General features: G+C 35.5%; 1 protein-coding gene across 4 annotated transcripts in view; it reads left to right on the top strand.

Annotated features, from left to right (window-relative positions):
- ARHGAP24 (Rho GTPase activating protein 24) overlaps nt 1-26,394 on the top strand; it is a 726,334-nt gene that overhangs the window by 434,355 nt on the left and 265,585 nt on the right. For all 4 annotated transcript variants that reach the window (XM_055312959.1, XM_055312961.1, XM_055312960.1 and 1 more), the window contains exon 3: nt 24,125-24,212. In XM_055312959.1, the coding sequence (XP_055168934.1) occupies nt 24,125-24,212 (88 nt within the window). The remainder of the gene's footprint in view (nt 1-24,124; nt 24,213-26,394) is intronic.

Below are 26,394 nucleotides of genomic sequence, written 5' to 3'. Positions count from 1 at the left end.
CTACCCAGGTGCCCCGGAAAAGATAATCCTTAAGGCACAATGAAAATAATTAGTGTCTTTCAGTTTGATAATTTTTTTTCTTACATGAATCATCAATAGTTATCCAGTGTAATGCAAAAAACAAAAAGATAAATGTTTATATTTGGTTTGTTTTGTTTGCCTTGTGGGTTTGTGAATTTTGATATAATATAGTTGAGGTTGTTTTCAGAATATGCGACGAGATTGTTAAGATTATGTTTAATTTGCAGCATCATTTCTACTCAACTTTGAGCACTGAACCTCAGATATCATTATTTTGAAAATGTAGATTTGTGATATGACTGTTTTTGTATGTGTGTATTGACATTCTAGTATCTTCAGTGCCACACACACCCAGCTTCCTTAAACTGAATAATTAACCTGTGAGTAAGCGTAAGCAAAATTTTAACTTCTTGTAAGGAATCCCTGGAAGCCATTCTTTGGGTCTGAAAAACACAAGATATGTTCAAAACAGTGAGGGAAGAGACCTTTGTTGGCTCTGTGTAAGGTTGATTGTGGACGGACAGAGGTCCATCCAGTGAGACCAGGTCTGCCAGTGAGACCATCACAGAGACCCATGTGAAGGGAAAGGTCACATGCATGAAAGGAGAAACCTGTATATTATGGGATGAAGGAGAAAAATGGGTAAAAACAAACTAAAGATCCAACCAAGATTACACATGAGACATTTGGGTCATTGTTGGCAAAAATCAGGCTGGAAAGGAGATTTTATCTTTTCATTTGTGTTAAAAACAGATCCTATCAAGGCAGTATAGAATAATTAAGATAGAATAATTAATATGAAGCTTGCCTGATCACCAAGAGCCATAGTTCTATAAGAAATTCATTCATGTGCTTTTTAAAAACTAATCTATTCAATAATTTACTCAATCCACAAATATTTTGAGTACCTACTGTCTGAAAGATACTATTGTTTTCTCTGCATGGAGTGTGATAGAGACTGTGCAAAAATTGTGAACCTTGCAAAAATGCATAATGCACATAACTCCTGCCTTGGAGCATATTACTCAGGTGAGAAAACGAGTAGTACAACAGGAATTGGGGATTTCTGATAGAAATTTGCAAAACTATTTCATGGATCAGGGCTAGATCAGTCTGACTGGAGTGACATGTAGAGAGGATACTTCAAGACCAGGTCTTCAGGTGGTCAGGGTGGATTACACATAGGCCAGAACGCGGGAGTGTGGATGAAGCACTATTTGGGGTTGACTGAGTTGGCAGCAATGGGAAATCCTCCAACATCCCCACTACCCCTCCCCACTGGATGCAGTGACACTGCATTTGTTCAATGTCAGGTTTATTGAGGTATAATTAACATGTAGTTACATAATCACCACCACAATCAAGTATAGAATAGTTACATAACCCCAAAAATAATTCCCCTGTGTCCCTTCTCAATCTTTTTTTTTTTTTTTTCTCACCCTCAGCCCCTGGTAACAACTGATAATATTTTTCTCCCTGTAACTTTGTCTTTTCCAAATATGATATAAATGCAATCTACAGCATGTGGTCTTTGAGCCTGGCTTCTTTCATTAAATAAAATGCACTTGAAATTCACCCATGCTGTTCTGTGTTTTCTGTAGCTCCTCCCTTTTCATTGCTTGAATGGTACTCAATTGCAAGGTGGCATGGTCCCTTGTTTCTCCATTCCTCTGCTGAGGGCAGTTGGGTTATATCTAGTTTGGGGGTGACTGTGAGTAGATCCATGTATACATTTGCATACATGTAAAAATGCATATGAGAATGTGTTAAATTGTAAATACCAAACCCCTTATTTTTTAAAAAAATTTATTTATTCATGAAAGAGAGAGAAAGAGGAAGAGATACAGGCAGAGTGAGAAGCAGGCTCCCTGTGGGGAGTCTAATGTAGGATTCGATCTCAGGACCCTGAGATCACTACCTGAGCCAAAGACAGACACTCAAACACTGAGCTACCCAGGTGCTCCTTAACCCTTTACTTATGAATTAAATTTTTTTGGTGGCTGTGAGAAAAAGATCTTTTATGAAATACCTATGGAATGGAGACTATTAGAAAAATAAGAGAAAATACAGCAGTGATAGGGGAAGTTGGGCAACAATTAAAAGTAACTTTTGCCAAATGGACCATCACAAAGTACTGAATGTATTGTCCATTTGCTATCTATACAGGCATGTATGGACTCAGTTCTTTATCCTCAGTTATTTAAAAATATTCTTTAGGGGCATCTGGGTGGCTCAGTCAGTTAAACTGACCCCATGATCCTAGGGTCCTGGGATCAGGTCCCACATTGGGCTCCCTGCTAAGCAGGGAGTCTGTTTCCCCCCTCCCTTCCTCCCCTTGCCCATGCTCTCTCTCTTTCATGTTCTCTCTCTCAAATGAACAAATGAAATCTTAAAAAAAAAGTATTTTTCAAGATTTTAATTAATATCTGACATTATATTCCACTTATTTTTATGTCTCTCCCTTCTTATCAAGTAAACACACAGACAATAATGTGCTTTTTGTGTTTGTCACTTTGTATTTCTTTTTTAAGCACCGTATCTTAAATACCTAGAAAAATATTTGGCATACAATAGGGATTAATATTTAATATTTTTGAAAGTCTAAACAAGAAGATAAAACTTAAAAAAGGAATAGTCAGAAAGCATCATGAGGTAATTTGATTGATAAAGGGGGTTATTAAATGTTTGAAATGTATGATCAATCTAAATAAACTACAGTCACTTAGGAAAGTGAGGTTTCCTTTTTTTTTTTTTTTTGAAAATGAAGTTTCCTGAAGAGTTTGCTTTAGATTTTGATGCTTCTTGTGATGACTATATCTATTCTTCACATTTAAACCATATTTTAATTAATGTGAGACCACGCCAAATGTAAAACATCTCTTAGCTTATGTATTGCTAAGAATAAAACAATACAATTTAAACTATGGTCTCCCACTGTAAGACGTGTCCTAAAGAAAAGACATTAAATGTGAAAAGTGCAAATTATTTATTTTTTAAAATTTAAGTTCAATTTGCCAATATATAGTATAACACTCAGTGCTCATCCCATCAAGTGCCCTCCTTAGTGCCCATCACCCAATTACCCCATCCCCCCAACCACCTCCCCTTCTGCAACCCTTTGTTTGTTTCCCCAGAGTTAGGAGTCTCTCATGGTTTGCTTTCTCTCTAATTTTTCTTTTTCACTCTGAGTGGGGAAAAATTAGAGTGAAAAAATGCAAATTATAATATTAATAAAATAGAAGACTTTGACCAAGTTAATAAGATGATATATTTAAAAATCCTTTGTAAACTATATAAATTTACACAATGACACATACTGTACTTTAACCCAAAATTTAGTTTCTTAACCCAAACTAACAAGAAAATTTAACAAAGAATATATATGAATATGTATAACATACAAAAAGGCATTTGTACATGTAGATTAATCATTATTTAAGCTTATATATTATTTGCATACATATAGACATTCATATGAAAAGTGGTTATGTACTCACTGGGAACAACAATGAATCAGAATACCTATTAGCAAAATTTTAGAGCTTTTTTATTGAATTACGTTGCCCAGATATAGATGCATATAGTGCAGCATTTCTAAAAATTAGTGGTTTTTAGGTACTTACCATGGGTAGGCATTGTGTTAGGCTGTCAATAGTTCTATGAGTCAATTGCTAGTGTGATCTGTGTCTTATAGATGGAGACACTGAGGCACAGAGCAGTTTACAAATTTGCCCAAGATTGTACTAACAAGGAAGCAAGCTTATATGTAAAAGTTGGTCAAACTCCAGAACTCATGCTCTTAACTTCTACTCAGTGGCATTTCTTGTGAGGTTCTGGGTTTGAGGCACCATGCTTTAACAGTTAGAGTGACAGACAAGTTTGGATTCAGAGCAGACTGTCTGGATGATGAGGTGTTTGGACATTATGATTCTGAACAGTTGGTCAAAAATGAACAGGAAGGAGAGATGTAATGTGGGCATGGTAACTATCTTCAGAGACGTTGAGAGCCAGAGGGCATTATCCGGCAGTAGTTTTGAAGGAGGGTGGAAATGGAGCAGAAATTCGCAAGACAAATTTCAGCTGAGTATGAAGTGGCCCTTGAAAAGGACCAGAGGCTACTATTATGGAATGAACTTCCTCTGAAGGTAGTAAATGCCTTTTCACTGGAATGTTCGACAGAAGATAAATGAAGACAGAATCAAGGTATGTTGTAGAAGAATGAACTAGGTAACTTTAAAAGACTTCCCAGCTCTACAATTGTGTGATATGTAGATGTAAAATCAGCTGAGGGGGCAGATTACCTCTCAAAATTCCATTAGAAAAATTCTTTCCTTGTTCAACTCCAAATCTATTAAATACCGTATGTGTTGTACTGGGCGTAAAGATAATTTAGCAAAATATATTTTGCTTGATTTTTAAATAAAAATGACTAAATATACTGTGAAAACTTCTAGTTAAATGCTAACATAAATTTCATCTTATTAAAATTTATCTGTCATAATGAAGAATGGTCATATAGGATCCACTTTTAGTTCGATATTCTTTATGACTAACAATCATTAATTTATTTTAAAAATTTAGTGAAAACAGATTTCTAGTAGACATGAAACATTTCACTGCAACATGTGCTCTTCAAAAAGATGTATTTTTGAGCTATATGACTACCTCCTTTTGTCTATATTTCTAAAATTCAGATTCATTTCCTCCTACCACTGCTATACAACTATGCTAAGAAGTTATTTTTTTTAACCAATGCTTATAGGTAAAGAAAATGAAAAAATATAGTTGATGTTTGTGCTTTTTTTTATTATTCTCCCCAGAGAAATTTAGAGCTCTTCCTTGTGCTTTTGGAATTGATATTTTACTTTGACAATCTAAGAGATAACTGTTATCTACTTAACTTTTATTTTTGCTATGTTGAGAAAAATATTTCCAGTAAGATTCTTAATTACTACTTAGTTATAATAATCATAGAATACAACTAGACTTCATACTTAGATTTTAGATTTCCTCAGAAAGAACTGGATGAACAACAGTGATCCCCTACAGGTTTTTGTTTTTCATTAAAAATATAAGTAGAGGGATCCCTGGGTGGCGCAGCGGTTTGGCGCCTGCCTTTGGCCCAGGGCGCGATCCTGGAGACCCGGGATCGAATCCCACGTCGGGCTCCCGGTGCATGGAGCCTGCTTCTCCCTCTATATCTCTGCACCTCTCTCTCTCTCTCTCTCTGTGACTATCATAAATAAATAAAAAAAAAATTAAAAAATATAAGTAGTTAAAAATAGTTTCTACTCTTTGGACACATATGCAGCACACAAGCTATATTTTCTTGAAAAAAAAAAAAAGAAAACATAATTAACAGTACAGTATTGGACCATTTATTATCCCACCCAAAAATAAGGTCCGTGATGTCTCTGGTACAAAAAAATTAAGGTGGATTATCTCAACCTGGAATGAAAAGGAGGCCAGCATGACTATTGCACCCTGAATGCTAAATGTACACAGAGCATCTGATTTATGTCAGAAATTACTTAATTTTTTTATTTCTTTTTTAGAATGGAAAGGAAGTAACTGGTTTTTCCCCCCAGTCTCCATCTACTTGTTGTTAATAGGTGGCATAATAGTCTGAATGAGCTGAGGAAATTGTTTAGAATTCTGCTTAGTTCTAGGTCAGAGGCTTGCTGGTTTTCATTTCCTAATTTGCCAAAGAAATCTCCTTGCAAGATGACCTGAAAACCCATGTATGTATCAAAAAGTATATTGCTCAGACTTCATTTATTCTTCAACATATGCTATTTTGAGTAATATTGTGTGTGTGATTGCTTTTCAACATATATTGTTCTATTAGGTTGTAGATATAAATAATAATAATAGATAACATTTATTGAGTGTTAAAACTCTACCCCCCAAATTACCTAACTAGATTTAGATATAAAATGATCCTAATTATTGCAAATATTTACTGACCTCTAACTATGCATAAGGTATTATGCTAAACACTGCACATATATTGTTCTGTTTAAAACTCTAAACAATCCTCCATGGATAGTTCTTTTCTTAGCTCCATTTTACAAATGAGGAAACAGAGATACAAATATTTATAATAGTTTTCTCAGAGTTGTATATTTAGGATATAGAAGTTAGAGTTTAAAACAAGCAAATAATAATAATAATAATAAAAACCCAGTTCATCAGAATCTCAAGCCTGTGCTCTTACTTTACTGTCTTTCTCTACTTAAAATAATCTTGATGAATGCATATGTTTCTCCCCTTCCCAACCCTTACATCATGGTGCCTTTACATTGGAAAAGAGGCTCTTAAAAGCACACACTATTGGAATCCTCTTTTTCTTTCTTTCTTTCTTTTTAAAAAAAACTTTATTCATGAGAGACACAGAGAGAGATGCAGAGACACAGGCAGAGAGAGAAGCAGGCTCCCTGCAGGGAGCCCGATGTGGGACTCAGTCCTGGGGTCCCGGATCACAACCTGAGCCAAAGGCTGACTCTCAACCACCCTGAGCCACCCAGGCATCCCTGGAATCCTGTTTCTAACAACCTCACCAAGTGAGGTCCCAAGTCATGTTTGAATTCCTTTGAGATCAATTCATCTTAAAAAACCAATTTTATCCTTCAATATCTATAATCATTAGACAACATGAGTTATTTTGAGAGAATAAAAGGAAAATGCTATCATTTTTATAATGTTTAATGATTTAAGTTCTACATACCTTATTTGATTTTAACCTCCAAATTATCCTTGTATTAGTTCAAGAATGTACTACATTATAATTATCCCTATTTTATAAGTGCCAAAACTCACTAGAAAAATTAGATGGCTTCATTCAACTTTTGTCTATACCTTTTATATGTCTAGTACCTTCTTAACTACTGAGGATAGAGAAATAAATAAAATATAGCTCTGCTCATGAGGGCTTCAGAGACCATGGCATACTCGGGGTTCAGATTCTTTGTGTCACTACTCTAATGAATTGTCATCATTAGAAAATCAAGTAGTACCCATTCTGATGTGGTTTCCTGAGGGTTTCAAAGTTCTCTTAAGATGACGGTGTTCTGCAAGCCTTTATAGACAGAATATTCCTAGAGAATGATTCAGACAGACAGCCAGACACATACATATATATACATGCATACGTGTGTGTGTACACATACCACTCACAGTTATGTCTAGAATTAAGCACTTGTCATTTGTAGCTTTGCAGTTTAATGACACCTTTTTTGAACCATACAAATGGGAAGAGACAAAGGAGAAGGTCATACAGCGTGTTTTAGAGCCAAGGTTGGAAGTACTTTTGCCTATTTACTACTGGTCAGAAAGTACCTAGAAAGTCATATCATCTTACCTAGAAAGGAGAGCGACCGGGAAATTAAACCTCGCAGTGTGCTCAGGAGGGAAATGCAATGGTTGTGTAAATACAGTATCAGCCCTGCTTCATGTAGGTTTAAAAATTAATTAATAGTGTAACAGGTTACAGGAGAAAAAAATCTGATTATTTCTATAGATGTTTAATAAAATTTAACTTCTGTTCATGATATTGAAAAACAAAACAAAGTAATTCTTAGCAAATTAAGTGATAAAGAGTATCTTATTAAAAATCTCTAGCAGTCGTCACAGTTAATGATGGCACATTGAAAGCATTCTTCTTAATACCTGGACTTAGTTAAGATATGCTATCATTACTTCAATTCACCATTTTATTAGTTGGTGCTTGTTAGCAAACTTTAGGATAAAAGAAAGAAATTACTTATGGATTGGAGAAGAAGATACACAACAGCCATTATTTATAGACAATATGTATGCCTAGAAAACCCTTAAATATGTTATAGATAAGAGTTTAATAAGATTGATGTATAAAAAAACAATATGCATTTTCATACCCTAGCAGTGAACAGTTCAAAAACATATTTTTAAATGCCATTTTAAAGAGCATCAACATATACAATATGCATATGCATATTGTATATACACTGCATATATAATATATAATAGCATATATAAAATTATAGATCTGTATATATACACATATATATACAAAAATATACACATTATAATTATTTGTGGAGACGTTTAAAAACGTATATTAATGGAGAGATGTAACATGTTTATGGATTGGAAGTCTTACTTCTATAAAGATTCCAAAAATATTATAAAAGGTTTCATATTGTAGGAAAAGAATTGATCTATGGATTCAATGCAGGGCCAATAAATATCCTAAAAGGATATTTTGGAGGGAGGTATTGACGAACTGGTTTTAACTTTATATGGAAGTGCACAGGGCCAAGAATAGTTAGGACGTATCTGATGAAGGAGAATGAAACAAGACTTACCTTACCAAATATGGAGCCATAATAATTAATATAGTATGTAATTCATGTAATAATTAGTATGGTATATTATTCATGTAAGGATAGAAAAATTGACCAAGAGAACAGAATAACATAGACTGTCACATGTATGAAAAGTAATTTAATAACAGAGTTGGCAGAGATAGGAAGATCAGTTGGGAAAGAATAGATTTCTCAGTAAATAGTTCTGGGTTTATTGTTCCCATTTCTACTGAATCATTGCTGCAGCAAATAAATACACTCTATTATATCCTCCCCTAAAACAAAATAGGACAAAACACAAACACCTTGGTACCTGCATTCATCCTGCTACTAATCATTTATCAGATAGATCCCTGTCACATGGAAAGTTTTGGAGAAGTTCTCTCTAATTACTGTCCCCATCTTCCTGTCATGGATTCTTTCTTCAGCCCACTGGAATAAGACTTGCTTTTTTTCCTACCACGTCATTGAGATTGCTCCTGCCGAGGTCACCAAGATCTTCTTTTGGACCAATTCTGTTTGTCAGTGTTCTAGTTGTGCTGTCACTTGACTGTGGCACACATTTAACACAGATGATGACCATTTCTTGAAATGCTTTCTTATCACAGCTTTCCTTGTCCTGCTCTTCCTCCTTCCCTGACCCCTCCTCAGCCTTTCTCCTGGCCCCCAATCCAGTGTAGGCCCTCTAGATCTAGGCATGCTCTGGAGATCTTTTCTTGGCCTTCTTCCTTAACCAGGCTACATATTCTCCCTGGATTACCTAACTTAATTTTGTGACTTCAAATGCAGTTTACAGTCAGAGGACTCTCAAAAGTAAATCTTCAGCTTGAATCTGTCTCTGGGATTTGAGACTCATGTATCGAACTTCTTACTTGTCATTTTCTTGTATGTGTAATGGGTACTTCAAGCTTAATGTGGCCTATACCAAACTCTTGATTTTCCCCCAACTTCTATTTCTTCCCGACTTTATCTTCCCCATCATGGTATATGTATGAGGAAGATAGATGTATGTATGATCACCGAGTACTCCAATATTGACACAATTCTAGGCTTGTTTCCTCCGTTTCCTTGAGTCCCATGCCCAACACATTATCAACTCCTGTTTACCCCCAAAACATAATCTAAATAATAACACCTTTCTTTTTTTCAAGGGCTGTCAATCTTCTTTATCCTGAACTAGGCTGGCCTCCTGCTTCCACTCCTTTATCTCTACAGTATATTTTCTATTCAGTAATCAAAGTGTCCTTTTAAAAATGCAAATCAGAGAAACAGGTGATGGGGATTAAGGAGTATGCTTGTCATCTTGAGCATTGGGTGATGTATGGAAGTGATGAATCACTATATTGTATACCTGAAATTAATATAACACTGTATGTTAACTATATTAGAATTACAATAAAAAAATAAAAAATCGGGTGATACTGTGCTCAAAACCCTTCAATGGCTTCTCATTGCACTTAGAATAAAAATAGAAACATTTAAACTTAGTTTATAAAGCAGGTTCTGAGCACCCCGCCTTCTTCTCAGACATTGCCTTTATGCCCTTCATTTTCACATCGATGAATTTTTCTTAGCATTTAGATCACAACTAAAATGATACCTGCTCAGAGAGGACTTCTTTTTTTTTTTTTTAATTTTTTTATTTATTTATGCTAGGCACACAGTGAGAGAGAGAGAGGCAGAGACACAGGCAGAGGGAGAAGCAGGCTCCATGCACTGGGAGCCCGACGTGGGATTCGATCCCGGGTCTCCAGGATCGCGCCCTGGGCGAAAGGCAGGCGCCAAACCACTGCGCCACCCAGGGATCCCCAGAGAGGACTTCTTTGAACATTCATTCTAAAGTAGCCACCCAGGCACTTTTAAACATACCATCTTATTTTATTTATTTTTTTAAAGATTATTTATTTATTCATGAGAGATATAGAGAGAGTGGCAGACACCTAGGCAGAGGGAGAAGCAGGCTCTCCATGGGGAGCCCGATTAGGGACTTGATCCCGAACTCTGGTATCACGCCAAGGGCAGACACTCAACTGCCGAGCTAGCCAGACGTCCCCATACCTCCCTATTTGGATTACAATCCAGCACTTTACATTATCTAATTATTCCCTTATGTTTTTTTTCCTTTTATTTATTTTTTATTTTATTTAAATTTAATTAATTACATATAATTAATACATATAATGTATTACTGGTTTCAGAGGTAGAGTTCAGTGACTGATCAGTCTTACATAACAGTCAGTGCTCTTTACATCATGTACCCTCCTTAATGTCCATCACCCAGTTACCCCATCCCACCACCCTCTTCCCTCCAGTGACCCTGTTTGCTTCCTATGAGTAAGAGTCTCTTATGGTTTGTCTCCCTCTCTGATTGTGTCTTGTTTTATTTTTTTCTCTCTTCCCCTATAATCCTCTGTTTTGTTTCTTAAATTCTATGCGAGTGAGATCATATGATAATTGTTTTTCTCTGATTGACTTATTTTGCTTAGAATAATACTTTCTTATGTTTTAAATTTTTTATACCTTTATTAACATGTAAGTCTCATAAAAACAGGGGTATGCTCTACTTTCTATGCTGCTATATCTTCACTCAAAACGTTTTCTGACTTAGAGAAGAAATGCAATAAAAATTCATGTCGCATGATTATATCATTGTCATGATATCTGGCCTTGCTGGATACTTGTGCTTTGTTACAGTGCCTTCTTTAGTGTAGGAAATCGACGCATGTTAAAACAGCAACCAAAACACCAAAAGCCCCAGATCTACTTAATGTATTTTAGAAGTGGGAAGATTGTTATATTAATTTTAGCTGTTGTAAATTAGATTTAAATTAGATTACCACATTAATTGTGTCTGGTTGATCTGACGGGGCAGGGTGAAAATGCATATTTAGATTGAAACACTTTGCCTCGTAATCATAGCAGCCAATTCATCATTTTTAAGACAGAGAAAGGAGTCAGTGACATTTGAGGAGCTTCGAGCAGGAGCCAGGAACAAACATAATGTGTGCTATCATGGAGAGCAAACTATAAAATCAATGGAACTTCTGAGATTAAAAATACTAGACTGTTGAATCCAAAACTTTACTCACTGATTTTTTCCTCTGAGATTATTTTGCTAAGCAAGAATAGCTATTCACCAAGGAAAGCGAAAATTAAATTTAAAATAACAATATGGGATCCCTGGGTGGCTCAGTGGTTTAGCGCCTGCCTTCAGCCCAGGGCGTGATCCTGGAGACTAGGATCGAGTCCCACATCAGGCTCCCTGCGTGGAGCCTGCTTCTGCCTCTGCCTGTGTCTCTGCCCCCACCCCCCATGTCTCATGAATAAATAAATAAAATCTTAAAAAAATAAAATAACAATACTCTTACACACCTAAACTTACACGTTATCGAAGAAACTTAACTATCAAACAAAAGTTTTTACCCCCCCCCCCAATTTTTAAAAATATGCCTAGGCTCATACTTTTTCTAAATTCCCTTAGTATATCCAGAATAATATAGAACCCACAAGCTGTATCTTTAACACCATTAAGTGAATTAATTCAAAAACGTCTTTTTACACAAAAGGGTTATTTTTTCATATTAAAAAAAGTAGTATCTTGCAATGTAGAAATTCTGGAGAAAAAAGGATAGGAATATTTAAAAAATTCAACAGTATAGAGAAAAGAATTAATATTTCATGATTATATTTTCATTTTGATATTATTTACATTTTATTTTGCATGTTATTTTCATTTTAAATTCAACATGAATAGGTAAAACATTCATATGATTTCAAAATCAAAACTGTATTAAATGTTTACATTGAAAAATCCTACTTCGCAACTATTTTTATTCTTCCAACAGCCATACACACACACTTCTATAAGTAACTAACAACTTTGATTAGTTTCATGTGTATTCTTCCCATGATTTTTTTCTTTGTGAATAAAGGCAAACAAAATATATGTTCTTAGTATCATTTCTTTCTTACATAAAATAGAGCATTTTGAATGCTTATTTCTAAACAAACTATATTTTTTCTCTAATGTGTATATACTATTTTCACTGTATATGTATAATTATGTATATAGTCTATAGAGAGCTAATATACAAATTCTCTGATACATATGTTAGTTTATTTTTATGGCCGCATAATACTCCATTAGGCAAATGCATCATACTTTATTAAATCAATTTTTCATTGAACACCTGAGTTGTTTCCAATTCTGCTGTTTGTAATGCAAATAACCTTGTAAATATATCATTTCTTATCTTTCGGAGTGTGACAAATACCACTAAAGTAGCTTCTATAAGAATTTAATATTTTGCCCTCTTACCACCTCTTACCATGAGAGTGCTGCTTGCTTGCTTGTCTGCTTTTAGATTTTATTTATTTATGAGAGAGAGAGAGAGAGAGAGCGTGAGCAGGGGGATGGGGAAGGGCAAGGGGACAGGCACCTCTCTGAGCTGGGAGACCTATGCAGGGCTTGATCTCAGGACCCTGAGATCATAACCTGAATAGAAGGCAGATGCTTCACCAACTGAGCCGCCTAGGCGCCTGGAGAGTGGTGCTTTCTTTACTAATAGAAAATGTTGTCAAACATTTGTAATTTTGCAAAAACATATTATCTTTACACAAGTAAATATCACACTGCATGTGCAATTTCAGCACCAAATTTTAAGGATCATGTCGAAATAGTTCAAAGAAGTACGGGAAAGTCAAGAAAAGTAGGTGCACCACAAATCAAAGGAATTTTTTTTTTAAAAGTTCAGTGTCAAAAGCAAGTTGATTAAATCCTAGGTTGCCTTGGTCCTACTAAAGACATTTTTCTTCCAATTAAACTTTCCAATTTTAAAATTTAAATGTATGGAAAGTTATTTAACTTAAAACGATTATACCTGGTTGTTAAAATAATTGGCAAAATCATTGTATTCAGCATCTCAATGTATTTTGAGACTATAGGTTTACCTATTACACAGTTTCTTGCAAGGTTGAACCACGTTTTTTTCCACTTTATTTTTAAATACACAACGTGTTTATTAGTTATTTAAGAAAACAGGCTAAATGAGACTATTGAAATTACCATCAATTTTCTAGTTCATTGAAAATGGCTTTTTGGACCCTTCTTTTTAGGGGTCCCAGATTTTCCCATAATAGATATTATATAGCTATGTTTTTACTCTTCATATTTCTGTTTTGTAGAGACATACGGTCTAATAGATATTTTTTTTTTTCTTTTTCTCCTACTGCCATAGATCTCACTTGAAACCTTTGGCATTTATCACCTTCTGAACAGTTGACATTTCTTTTTCTGGTTGAGAAATAATAAACGTTGCAAAATGGCATATATTTTGGACATAAAATACAAAGACTAGGTCCTAATAATTAATTGAGAAGGGTTAGCAATTAAACTCAGTCCTCTCCAAATAAAGGCTCTTAACCTTGCCACAGATACTCTGTTCTGGGATTCCAAGGACATGAATGTGATGCTAATCAGTTCCTCATATTGAGAGTAGAGGGTGGGGTAAGGAGGGATTTTCTTTGGCTACCGTATAATTTCAGGACCTTGTACACTGTGGACTTGCCCCCAAAATCACTGGCTCATGAAAAGCTAAACATCCCTTCCAACACTTGAGAATTAGCAGTGGACTTCTTTTAAAACCTCAACATTTTACATGCTCTTTACAAGGGATCATTGGAAGCTTTGCTTCAAAGTATGTTTTATATGTATTAATTTATATATATTAGTTTCCTTTGCTATAACAGATTCCCACAAATTTGATGTCTTGAAACAATAGAAATGTATTGTCTCACAGTTCTGGAGCCAAAAAATTAGAAATCAAGGTAAATATGCAGGGCCAGACTTCTTTCAGAGGCTCCAGGAGTGAGTCTTCCAGCTTCTGGTGACTGTCAGCATTTCTTAGTTTGTCACTGTGTCCTTCCAGTCTTTGCATCTATTTCCACATTGCTTGCCCCCCTCTGTGTGATTATCATATCTGCCTCTTTTATTTAAAAACAATTGTTTATTTATTTGAGAGAGGTGGGAGGATGCTGCAGAGGAAAAGGCAGTGAGAATCTCAAGCCCACTCTGCCCTGGGCAGGAAGCTCTAGGCAGGGCTCGATCTCATAACCCTGAGATCAGGACCTGAGTGGAAACCAAGAATCTAAGGCTTAGCTGACTACACCAGCCAGGCATATCATATCTGCCTCTTTTAATAGGAGATTTGTGATTGGATTTAAGGCCCGCCCAGATAATCCAGGATAATTCTCTATCAGGATTCTTAATTTCATCTACAGAGACCCTTTTTTTTCCTGATAAAATAACATTTACAGGTTCCAGGAGGTAGAACTTGCTATCTTCAGGTAGCCTATATTCAGAATACTATACTATATTTAATCATGTTCTTGAACAGTCTTCCACAGTCCTTTTTGCAAAGCAGATATTTAACCTTGAGGGTCCCAATGCCCCTCTCCATCCTTGCCTTCTCCTGTCATTTTCCTTTGTTTTAAAAATATACTTGTATTTTTTTAAATTTGTATGGAAGTAAAATGTGCTCGATGTTTTAAAGTTATTTTAAAAATAGGAAAAAATTGGGACACCTGGGTGGCTCAGTGGTTTAGCATCTGCCTTCGTGCTTTTGGCCCAGGGCATGATCCTGGAGTCCCAGGATGGAGTCCCAAGTCTGGCTCCCTGCATGGAGTCTGCTTCTCCCTCTGCTTGTGTTTCTGCCTCTGTGTGTGTGTGTGTGTGTGTGTGTGTGTCTCTCATGAATAAATAAACAAAATCTTTAAAAAAAATTTTTAAATAGGAAAAAATTAGCAAAATAAAAATCATCTGTGACCCGAATAGTCAAAGATAACTGCTATTAACATCTCTATTTCTTCCCCCTAAGCATTTAGGATCCTCAGCACATAGTACATATTTAATATATATTTGATGAAAAAACAAATAAGCAAATGAACCAATACATTGCATTGTAGCTTTCCATCATATAAAGGAAGTAGAGCTTGAACTCAGGGTGGGTCAAGTTGCATCTCTGCACTTTATCAACTGCATATGCTACTCAGTCTATCTATGCATCAACAATCTTGCTGTGAAATAGACAGTTATTATTGTACTTCCACATAGGGATTTTAGAAGATTACAATGTGCACTTATGTTGCACATAAGTCTCAGTAGATATTAGCTACAAGATTCAAGATGAGGGAAAAAAAAAAAAAAGAGGATTTCACTCCACAGGTAGAAATTGTTGGGAAATGGATTTTGTGTCAACATTTGGATTTTTTTCGTTTAATTATAATCTTTCAAAAATGGCATGAAACACCACAAGAAAATTAGTGAGATATTTCGGCCAAACTCTGGATGATCACAGTATTGAAAAGGGATTGATATATTTGATAAGCATGAGTGAGGTCATTTCTAAGGTCTCTACCAATTTTGAGAGTGTGATTATGGAATTTTGATTTTGAATAATGATGTCTTCCTTTTCCCATATTCTGTTTTCCTTCTGTTGTCAAGGAATATCTCCATTTTCCAATAAATCAGGAACATGTAGACAAATAGGAGTGATCTAAATGTAGCTAGAATGGTAAAGGCCATGTTCCCAGGGTGAATGTTCATGCAGGAGGACTCCACTGGAGAATAAATTTATGTACCTTGGTCCATAGGGGGTTTTCACATGGGTCCTTGTGTCTGAGAAGAAAGAGTTAAAAGCCTTTAAATGAATTATATCATATTACATTACGTATTTCTCTCCATCACAATTAATGCACAATTAATTAGCCTCTGAGGATCTGAACATGTGTAATAATATTATGCAAATGCTGCTTTAAATGAAAATGAACCCAGAATGACAATGCTTCTCAAGTGCTAAATCTGCTGTTAATATAAAGTAGCAACATGAGACATCTATATAGAGAATTTATTTCTCTTTTTTCAGTAACTACAGAATAGTCTCATGTTATTATGTTTGTCATGGTTAATTTAAATAATGGTTTGGAAATATTACATCTATTACTTTGAGGAAAAACAGTACATTCTACAATGTGGACAGCTTTGTGAATACTGTGCTATTTTCTCTATAAGGCAATTTATAATAATACTTAGATCAGTGTCCCCCAAAGTAATTTCAAAATTATTTTGGTAGATTCTAAAACGGTACGGATTTGCAATCTTCCTTCATTTTCCTCCCCAGCAGCATTCCAGGAATTGGTGTAACTAACTTCAGAGGCTAAGAAGAAACTTAATAACTCTTTATAAAACTTCTTCAACCTGTTATAAGTAGCAGTAATTGGTTAGAAATAGGAACATAAACTGGGTCACTAATCAAAAAGTCCTTAAAGGAGCTTGTATTCATTTATTCATTCATTTTTTTGTTCAAATATGTATTAGGAATTTACCATCTCAGGCCCTTTGCCTCCCTGAGCTTCATGTCCTCATCTTTAAAATGAGAAATACCTACATCACACAGTCATTGACCAAATGAATGATATAAATGGTGTAGATATTAGTTTAGCAAAGTAATAGGTAAGAAATGTTAGCGATCATCATTATCAATTTCATTATGCTGTGCTATATACTTTTAATTGTTAATTAGAGGTTTGTTTGTTTTTATTAGTCTAGGCTTACAAACATGATAGTAAAAAAAATGACTTAAAATATTCCAATTAGTTTACTTCCCTACTTACTGGACTAGATGATAATATTAGCAGATATATATTTAACTTTTACTAGAACTATCTCATTATTTGGGGATTTCCAAAATATGGCCCCAAAATATCTTTGAGGCTTCTGGGATATAAGAAAGATATTTTTTTCATATTAAAACAGGTAAAAAAATAGTATGTATCAGACATTTTTCTACAAACTACCCATATTAGCTCACAGTGACTTTATGAAGTAGGTTCTATTTTTAATCACATGTTAAGAATGTAGAACCTGTGGAAAAAGAAGGATAACTCTCCTGCCTGAAGTCATATAGCTAACTGCTGGTAGTGTGGGAATCTGAAACTAAGTGGATTGACTTGCAGAGCAGATTTACCTAACCAGAAACTTCATTGTCATTGGTAGATTATTATATGGCCACAGTGCTTCTGGGCACAATTTTAGGTTTGTCTGTTTGTTTTTTTCTTTTCAATTTTCAACCTTCCCTGCGGGATCCTAAGATTCAGGAGTGCAAAGACATTGTTGGAATTTCTCACCATTATATCTTCTGTGCCTGGAGAGGGCCTGTTATATGTCAAGTGTTGTTTAATAAATATTTGTTGAATGGCTTAATGAAATTACTTGCTACAAAAGAAAGAAAAATCAAATAAACCTATGTTATTCCAAAAAAACCTGTTGAATAATAGTTATTTCCCCTTGATATCATTTTTCAAACTGTCTCATTGCATTACAAATACATATATATACTGTCAAGCTGAGACTTTGCCAAGTCCCTTGTGATGTTCATGGTCATTGTTAGTACTGGAAGAAAATTTTTATTACTGTGTTCATAGAAACTAACAAAGGTACTACACGTGGTACATTTTTTTCAATCCAAATTCCAGAGAATAAGATTACTGTGCTTATTTTCAACATCATCTTGCTTTTACCCCAATATCTTATGGTTTTGGCTCAGTGATTTGAATGTAACTAGAGATGAGCTCCTTTTCTAATAGCAATTTAAGCTGGAAATGAGACACTAACATGGTTCTCAACTATGTTTCTTTTACCGACTCTTAGCTCTCAAATTATAAAAAGATTTTGTTTAATATTATCTCATTCTAAAGTTTCAAAGATTCTTGAAAAACAGATATTCTCTATAATGGATTTTTAAAAAGCATAATTCTATTCTGAACGTGCTGATTAGTTATTGACATTAAATTATTGTCTTAGATACTGAACTTGGATCAAAAGTTACATCTTGGGGCTCTTGTGTGTCTCAGTAGTTGAGCATCTGCCTTTGGCTCAGGTCGTGGTCCTGGGGTCTTGGGATCGAGTCCTCATATCAGGCTTCCAGCAGGGAGCCTGCTTCTCCCTCTGCCTATGTCTCTGCCTCTCTCTCTCTCTGTGTCTTTCATGAATAAATAAATAAAATATTAAAAAAATAAAAGGTTACATCTCCTTCTTATACTTGAGCCTCTTCTCCATGATCCTCCAAATTTCCAGTGAAGCATATTGAACATTATGGGGTAATATATGCCATTTCATAGAAAACTCAGAACACTTGCAGTGGACTATTTTGTCACTCAAGATCCCAGCAAGAAATTGATGGCTCCACTTTAAAAGGGGTAATTGTAGAGTGTATGATAAAGAAACTATTTATAGTGTCGAAACAGTTCATAGAAACCCACAGATAGGGAAAATATCCGGGACCTGTTAGTTCCACTGGAACCTGATGAAGCCTGAAATTTAGGAGATGTGGACTAAGGTATCCAATGCAACTAGGGAGCTTATCTTGGAGGAGGACAAGTCAATAAATACCTCAGTCTGCTTGTCTTGTGGCCTTCTTATTTTCTGCTATGACCTCTCAAATCCAACCTGAAGTCAGAGGTCAAGAGAGCCTGGTTGATGAAATTTATAGAGATTAGTCTCCTGAGTTACAGAATAAAGTGATGGGTGGAAAAAAAGGGGAGGGGCAAACAGAGCATCCTACCTAGCTACTAACAGAAAATTAAACAATATCACACTTTGGGCTCAAGTACATGGGCTCAATGGACCTTAATTCTTCCCAATTCCCCATTTCAAATAAGAGAGGCACCACCTCCTTTCTAGATACACAGAGAAGTCAAAGTCATCTCTGACTCTTCCTTCTTCATGCCCTGTGCTTAAACTGTGCCCAGTTTCTTTTATGTTTCCAAAAATCTTGTCTCCAGTAATGCATCCCAGGTGCAAATTTATGCCATTTCTGCCGCCAATACCTTTTTATAAGTCTTGATGTCGCCATCTATGACAAAATAATTGCTTCATGGTAACAATCATCTAGGAGGCTGGTATTCCTAAATCTCCATCTGTTTTGCCCTTGTCCTCAGTTATTAGCTGGGATGTCAAGTGCAGCATCCTTTGCAGGGTTAGACTTTCCATGAGGTGTCCTCAGCATCACCAATAGTCTTTACTTCCTAATTATTCCTCCATGGAAAAATTCTCTTATTTACCATGCTCTGCACACATGGCCGTAATTATTTGCTTTTGCTGATATGTTATTTCCTCCATTCTGAAAGATTATCCCTAGCTTACCAAATCTTAAAATCTAATCTTCCTTTGAAAACCGGTTTTTTGTATCACTTTTCTTAACTAGTCAGACTGCCCTAATGACACTGTCTTCTCACACTTTTGTTATATCTGTTTGCTTTTCTACATACTTGTAGGTATGCCTTTCTTGTATAGTCATGTGTTAATGTTATTCTTGCATTGAGAGTAAACAGTTTATTTCTTTCACATGCTTCACATTTGCTGAAGTAGTTTTAGAAATAATATCTGACATATGGTAGTGTCTCAACAAACTACCTCTCAGTAATATGGGCACTTTTATTTTACTTGCTCATTAGCTCTGTTTGCTTAGGTGATTCAGGGCAGCTCTGGAAGAATTAACCAAACCCATATGAATGGTGCATACTTTTTGACTACTAGTTTCTCAGGGATTTGTCCTACAGAATAGGTTAAGGAGGAGCTAATATTTAACTTCATGGATATTCATGAAAATGCTCTTTATGGGGCACCTGGGTGGCCCAGGCGGTTAAGCTCTGCCTTCGGCTCCAGGGCATGATCCTAGGGTCCTGGGATGGAGCCCCACGTTGGGCTCCCTGCTTAGTGGGAGCCTGCTTCTCCCTCTGCCTCTGCCCCTCCCACTGCTTGTGTGCTCTCTTTCTCTTTGTCAAATAAATAAAATCTTGTAAAAAATTATGTTGATTGCTAAATTGGCATAACAATACGTGATTTTTTAAGTTTTGAAACAGATAATAGGGATCCCTGGGTGGCGCAGCGGTTTGGCGTCTGCCTTTGGCCCAGGGCGTGATCCTGGAGACCCAGGGTCTAGTCACACATCGGGCTCCCGGTGCATGGAGCCTGCTTCTCCCTCTGCCTGTGTCTCTGCCTCTCTCTCTCTCTGTGACTATCATAAATAAATAGAAAAACTTACAAAAAAAATAAATTAAAAAAAAAATTGAAACAGATAATAAATTAGACTTCATTTTGATTGCTTTTCTAAAAAATTACTGTAGGTGTTAGTAGACACATACATAAACATATGCAAATATGGGAGGATGTATAGGGCTAATATTAATTATCTATGGTGGGTAAATTACAGGCTTTTAAATTTTATCTACATTTTCTAACAATATAAAATAACATAATACTTTGAAAATAACTCACTATCAAGACTTCTCTCAGTGATAGACTTTATATGGTTTCTATACAAAGTGATCAAGATAGCTGTTTCAATTAAATTGCTTTATTTTACTCACTGAATGACTTCTAGGATAAACCATAGCAAATGTTTGTCAATTATAGCATAACCTCCCCTAACCATTGTCTACTGATATTTAAACCATTATGCTGACATCACAATTTATTTGGAAAACAGTCAAAATATAAAATCTGTAAGATGTCAAATTTGAAAATTAAAATAAAAATCTCAGCCGGAAGTAGCTATTTCACATGTATGAGAAAGACAACAAATGGTAGCACTACTTTGTTTTTTAATAACCAAGTGAAGTAGTTTGGGATTTCATGAAGGAGAATGGCTCATGCAGGAGAATTGTTTATGCAGGAAGGTGGCTTGAATTCAACTTCTACAATATATGTACAGATTAAGATCTGAAGTAGAGCCTGAAGGCATAGAAGTAAACAGGAGCCATACATGCACACATACAAGTATACAAGCATACATGCATGCATAAATGAATATTGTAACTGTCTAGAAAGTTAGATGCTATGTTCTAACACTCAGCTAAGTGTTAGAACAATTTTAATTACTTCACAAAATAATTTCAGTAAGTAAAATAAACTTTTAATTGAAACAACTAATTGTATCACTTTATATGGAAACCATGTCAATTAAGCCTATAGATTAAAAAGGTCTTAATTATGATGAATATTCTCAGATATTTAATAATTTTTTAAATGATTGGAAAATACAAGAAAACAAAGTGGGATCTATAGGCCAGAGGCACTAGATGTGATGATAAATAGGAAAATATATTTCCTGGAGGAGGAAAACAAAAGCAGTACCTCCAACAGTTCATCTTGTAACCAGGGAGGGAGAGGGGTGTGTCTAACCTATAATTCCTTGAATTTTACTTAGGGAGTATTATGCTTTATCTCTCTAAGCCTAGAAGTGGACAGAATTGATGATCATAATTTTCTGTACCAAACCAAGTAGTATGAAAATTGAGTACAATATTACTTGAGTTAAATATTGCTTTCAAGCTGGCAAAGCTGGACTATATAATATGGTTTACAATAACATGGGCTTTTAAATCTGACATGCGTGGTTTTGAATTTTGGCTTTACTGCATTCACAGTACTTATTCACTTAACAATTTTTACCATTAATCTTATGGCAGGCAAAACACTAGACATTGGTGGTAAATCAGTGGAGCAAAACACACATTATCCTTGCTCTCTTCGAGTTTAATGATGGAGATAGACATTAATCAAATAATTTTACAAATAACACAATTGCATACAATGGTAAATCCATGCAGGAAAATTTGCTGGAAGCTATGCAAGTATATTTTGGATTAATCAATCAATCAATGGTTATAAAATAATCCAGGAAAGATTGTAGTCCTATGGTAGATGGGAGTATGATACTACTTAGAGAATTTATACTATTTATTTATTTATCAGCTTGATTATAGAAAGCCATAGAAAGCATCAAAAGCATAAGAGTAGAAAAATGAGCTTATAGACGTGGATGGAGTAGACCAATCAGAACGTGATCCTAGGTGATCCTAGGGCAGATGAAAGGCATTGAAGATTTTTAAACAAGAAAGTTGCAAGGTGAAATTTCTGTTTCTGAAGATACTTTGACTACATTAAGGAAAAATGTGGATTGAAAGATTTTGAGGATCACCTGGGTGGTTCAGCGGTTTAGTGCCTGCCTTCAGCCCAGGTAGTGATCCTAGAGTTCCGGAATCGAGTCCCAGATTGGGCTCCCTGAATGGAGCCTGCTTCTCCCTCTGCCTATGTCTCTGCCTCTCTCTCCCTCTGTGTGTGTGTCTCTCATGAATAAATAAATAAAATCTTTTTTAAAAAAAAACAAGAAAGATTTTTAGTATTATAGGGAATTCAATGAATTTGAAAAATACCAGACCACAGGGGTACCTGGGTGGCTCAGTCAGTTAAGTGTCTTCCTTCATTCAGCTCAGGTCATGATCTTGGGGGTGTCTTGGGATTGAGTCCTGTGCTAGATGGACTCCCTGCTCAACGGGGAGTCTGCATTTCCCTCTGCCTCTCCCCCACTGGTGTGTGCATGCTCTCTCTCTCTCTCTCTCTCTCTCTTTCTCTCTCTCAATTAAATGAATAAAATATTTTTAAAAAATAGAAAAACACAGCAAAACCATACCAGATTACAGATAATAGTCACTTGAACTAGGAAGTGTTAGGAAGTGGTGGTAGGTAGTAGAGATATACTAGAGATAATGACTCCTACATTTTTGGCTTTTGCAACTGATTGGAAGAAGATGCCAGTCACAAAGCTAGGCAATACATAAATATGACCAAAATTAACTGCACTTTTAATTTGACTAAATTTATTTTAAGATGCTTTTGAGATATCCAGATGGAAATTCAATAAGTTCTTGGATATAAAGGTGTAAAGCTCAGAGAATCCTGAGTTAGAAATATTAATCTGATATTCATTTGGGTTATAGTTGGTTATTGAAGTCATAGGCATGAATAAGCTCAGAGGAAGAGAGCATAGACTTAGAAGAGAAGGAATCACAGATACATCTTTAAAACGCTTTAATATTTAAAGGACACTTAGAGCCAGCAGAGGAGACTGAACAGAAAAAAAGGAAAACCTGGAGAACATTAAGAAACCAACGAAAGAAGGTGCTTCAGGAAAGAGCGGTTAATAGCGCTGAATGCTCCTGGGAAGTCAAATTTATTGAGGATTTAAAATTGTCAAGCATGGGGCTTGTGAGAATCATAGAATTAGAATTGTGGGTGCACAAACCAGGCTGCGGAGGATACATATAAGGAAATAGATTAAATATAGGCAACTGCTTGATTAGGCAATGGGGGGAAAATGAGAGCTGAAGGGGGAGGGAGAGTCAAAGTAATATCTCTTAACAGGATAGAATTTTAAGTATGTCTCAGTACTCATGGAAATAATACACTAAAGAGAGATAAATCTAACAGAAAAGAGAAGGAATAATCAAGAGAAGGTTAGACAACATTGGCTAAGTAGCTTAATATCTCTGCCTTGGTTTTCACAGCTGTAAAGTGGGAGAAAATAATACCTAGCTCATTAGACTATTCTAATAATTAAATAATATGACGTTGGTAGAATGCTCAGTAAAAATTTTGGCACACAGAATGCATTTAATAAATCGGTGCTTAAAATGAACCCAAGATGTAATACACATCAGGTGCTCAACAAATACTTATTAAATGTTGAACGAATATGATTCTGTTACATGATTTTTGATTAGTTGGGAATATAAATGAGTGTGATGCATATTACTGTATCCTGGATGACAAATACACTTCGGATATTCATTGATGATGATGATGATATTCAGTATTTGCCTTATGATGATGTTGATGTTTGGGATATTTGTGTTCACAGGGTACTATTTTTCTGCCTGGAAATAAAGTCCTTGAACATCCATGCAATGAAGAGAGCCCAGGAAAATTCCTCTTTGAAGTAGTTCCAGGTAGGATATTTTTCTGGTTTAACTTAATGCCATTCCATGTTGGTAAAAGTGTAGACACACAACCTTTATTCTTCTTGGGTTGAGGTGAAGACCATTAATTTGGAAAAGCAAGTGTCAAGTTCGGTTAGCATTTACAAAGGTTATTATTCCAGGTTTGTACACCAGTACAAATGATCGAACACACACACACATAAAAGACACGTGGCCATATGACTACTGGATATCCATTTGTCCTCATGAGATTCCAGAGTTGACCAGAAGTCATGACATAGCATTTATAAGGGACTATTAGAGACAAAATCAGTTTTATAGTTCTCTTGTGATATGATATTTGGCAAAAAAAGAGAAAGAAATTGGACAAGGTGTTATAGTTGGTATGCATTGCCCAGTTGATTCACTGTCACAGTTCTTCACAGACTGCATCTTAAAGGAACCTTTGCTCTAAAAATAAAATAAAACAAAAATCCTCTTTCAGCGACTAGCCAAGCTATGCAGTTCTGTAACTCAGCTTTGCTCCCAACCAACCACTTCCACATGTTTGGCTTGTAGCATGAAGGACATCTCTGCCAAGCCATGAGATCCTGTAGGTAAATTTCTTCAACATCTGTTCTTTTTTTTTTTTTCCTAGTCATCTGCATCCTTCTCTCTCAAAGTACCTGATCTCCACTTAAATATTTGACTCACTCAACAATAGTTTTTTTCAAGGCCATGATCTACTTCTTTGATCTGTTTTTTAGCTCTTCCTTAATCCTTGATGTAAGGAAAAGGATTAGGAACGTGGCTTTTATAGCGTTGGCTCTGGCTAACCCAGTTCATGTGATACTGACACAGTATACTAATATACATTAAGAACATTTTTAGTTAGTATACACAGTATACTAATATAACACAGATACTAATCACAGTCTAGGATGTATGTGAATTTATTTGGGTGACTAATATGTAAAGCATATCAATAATGCTGGCACAAAGGCAGCCAATAAAACATTTTTTCCAGATTTATAAATGCTGGGAATCTAAAATGTGGAAGCATATTTCTCCCCCTCACTGGAAACAGCTGTAGCACTGAGTTCATCTGGCTCATGATGGAATCCATGACTAAATGTTAATTAATGCAGCTGAAGTGCAGAAAGGTTAGTCAGATGCCTTGTATTATTTGTTTTCCCCCAGGGAGAACACATTGTAAGAAACCTGAATCTTGTTTGCCCTATTAAAATCTTTTTATACTTACTTTTTAGTGGAATACCCTGTATGGAACCAAATTCCAGATGTTGCAAAGTCTTTGAAGTATCACTAGAGGAAATTTCCTTCCCTATTTATTTGCAACATTAGTGCCTATTGGCTTTTCAGTGAACATGGTATTAAACTGACAGCTTTGACTCCTTATCTCCAATAATATGAAAGGTCTGTGCTGTCATTCTGTCTGCTAAATGAGTTGAGATTTCATCTTTTGGTGAAGGTGTTCTGATATAACATAGATGGATATTGTCTAGATTGTTCTAGAAAGAATTGTGTGTTCAAGCCCAGCAAGCCTCCAAACTTCCTCCTCTAAGATTGTTGCTCTAGGGCATGCGTTTCATGTGCAGGGCATGTGACATAACGGCTTTTGATGAGCAAAGCCTAAGAAGTTTGAGACTGTGTGATGTGAAATCTGAAGGTTGTCCTTTCAAAAAAATATCTTCAAGGAAATTTAGGTTTGCTGCAGTAATTATGGAAATAAACATATTATGCCCATAGCTCCTTTGAAAAGATGACTCCTGAATCATTAATACAATATATAGTAGCTTCCAAATTAGGTTTTATAATTCTGAATTACCTTAAGGAGTGGCAAGAGAATTGTGCCAAATACTTCTTTAAAGAGAGAGTTGGAAAAACACTCTGGCTACATTGAGAATCCAGTGTTTGTGCCATTAATCTTGGTCATCGAGGCTTTATTAGTGTGCACCTCACATTAAGATAGAATTTCCAGACAAATACTTCTGTACTTGTATGAAAATGTGGGGATATGTATCACATGATTTCTGGACAATTTTTGCAAAATTAGGATTACTAAGTACACTTGATCCATCTTTGCAAATGAGAATGATAAGATAATGTTTTTTAATTATTCTAGTTGTGTGATCGTTTGATGCAGGGAATCTGGAAAGCTGCAAGAGTGTTTTCATTTTTCAGACAGTGTGGT

This window comes from Nyctereutes procyonoides, unplaced genomic scaffold (assembly GCF_905146905.1).
Source record: "Nyctereutes procyonoides isolate TBG_1078 unplaced genomic scaffold, NYPRO_anot_genome, whole genome shotgun sequence".
Lineage (NCBI taxonomy): Eukaryota > Metazoa > Chordata > Mammalia > Carnivora > Canidae > Nyctereutes > Nyctereutes procyonoides.
The sequence above is the reverse complement of the archived record's forward strand: the minus strand, read 5'-3'. Positions and strand labels throughout refer to the sequence as shown.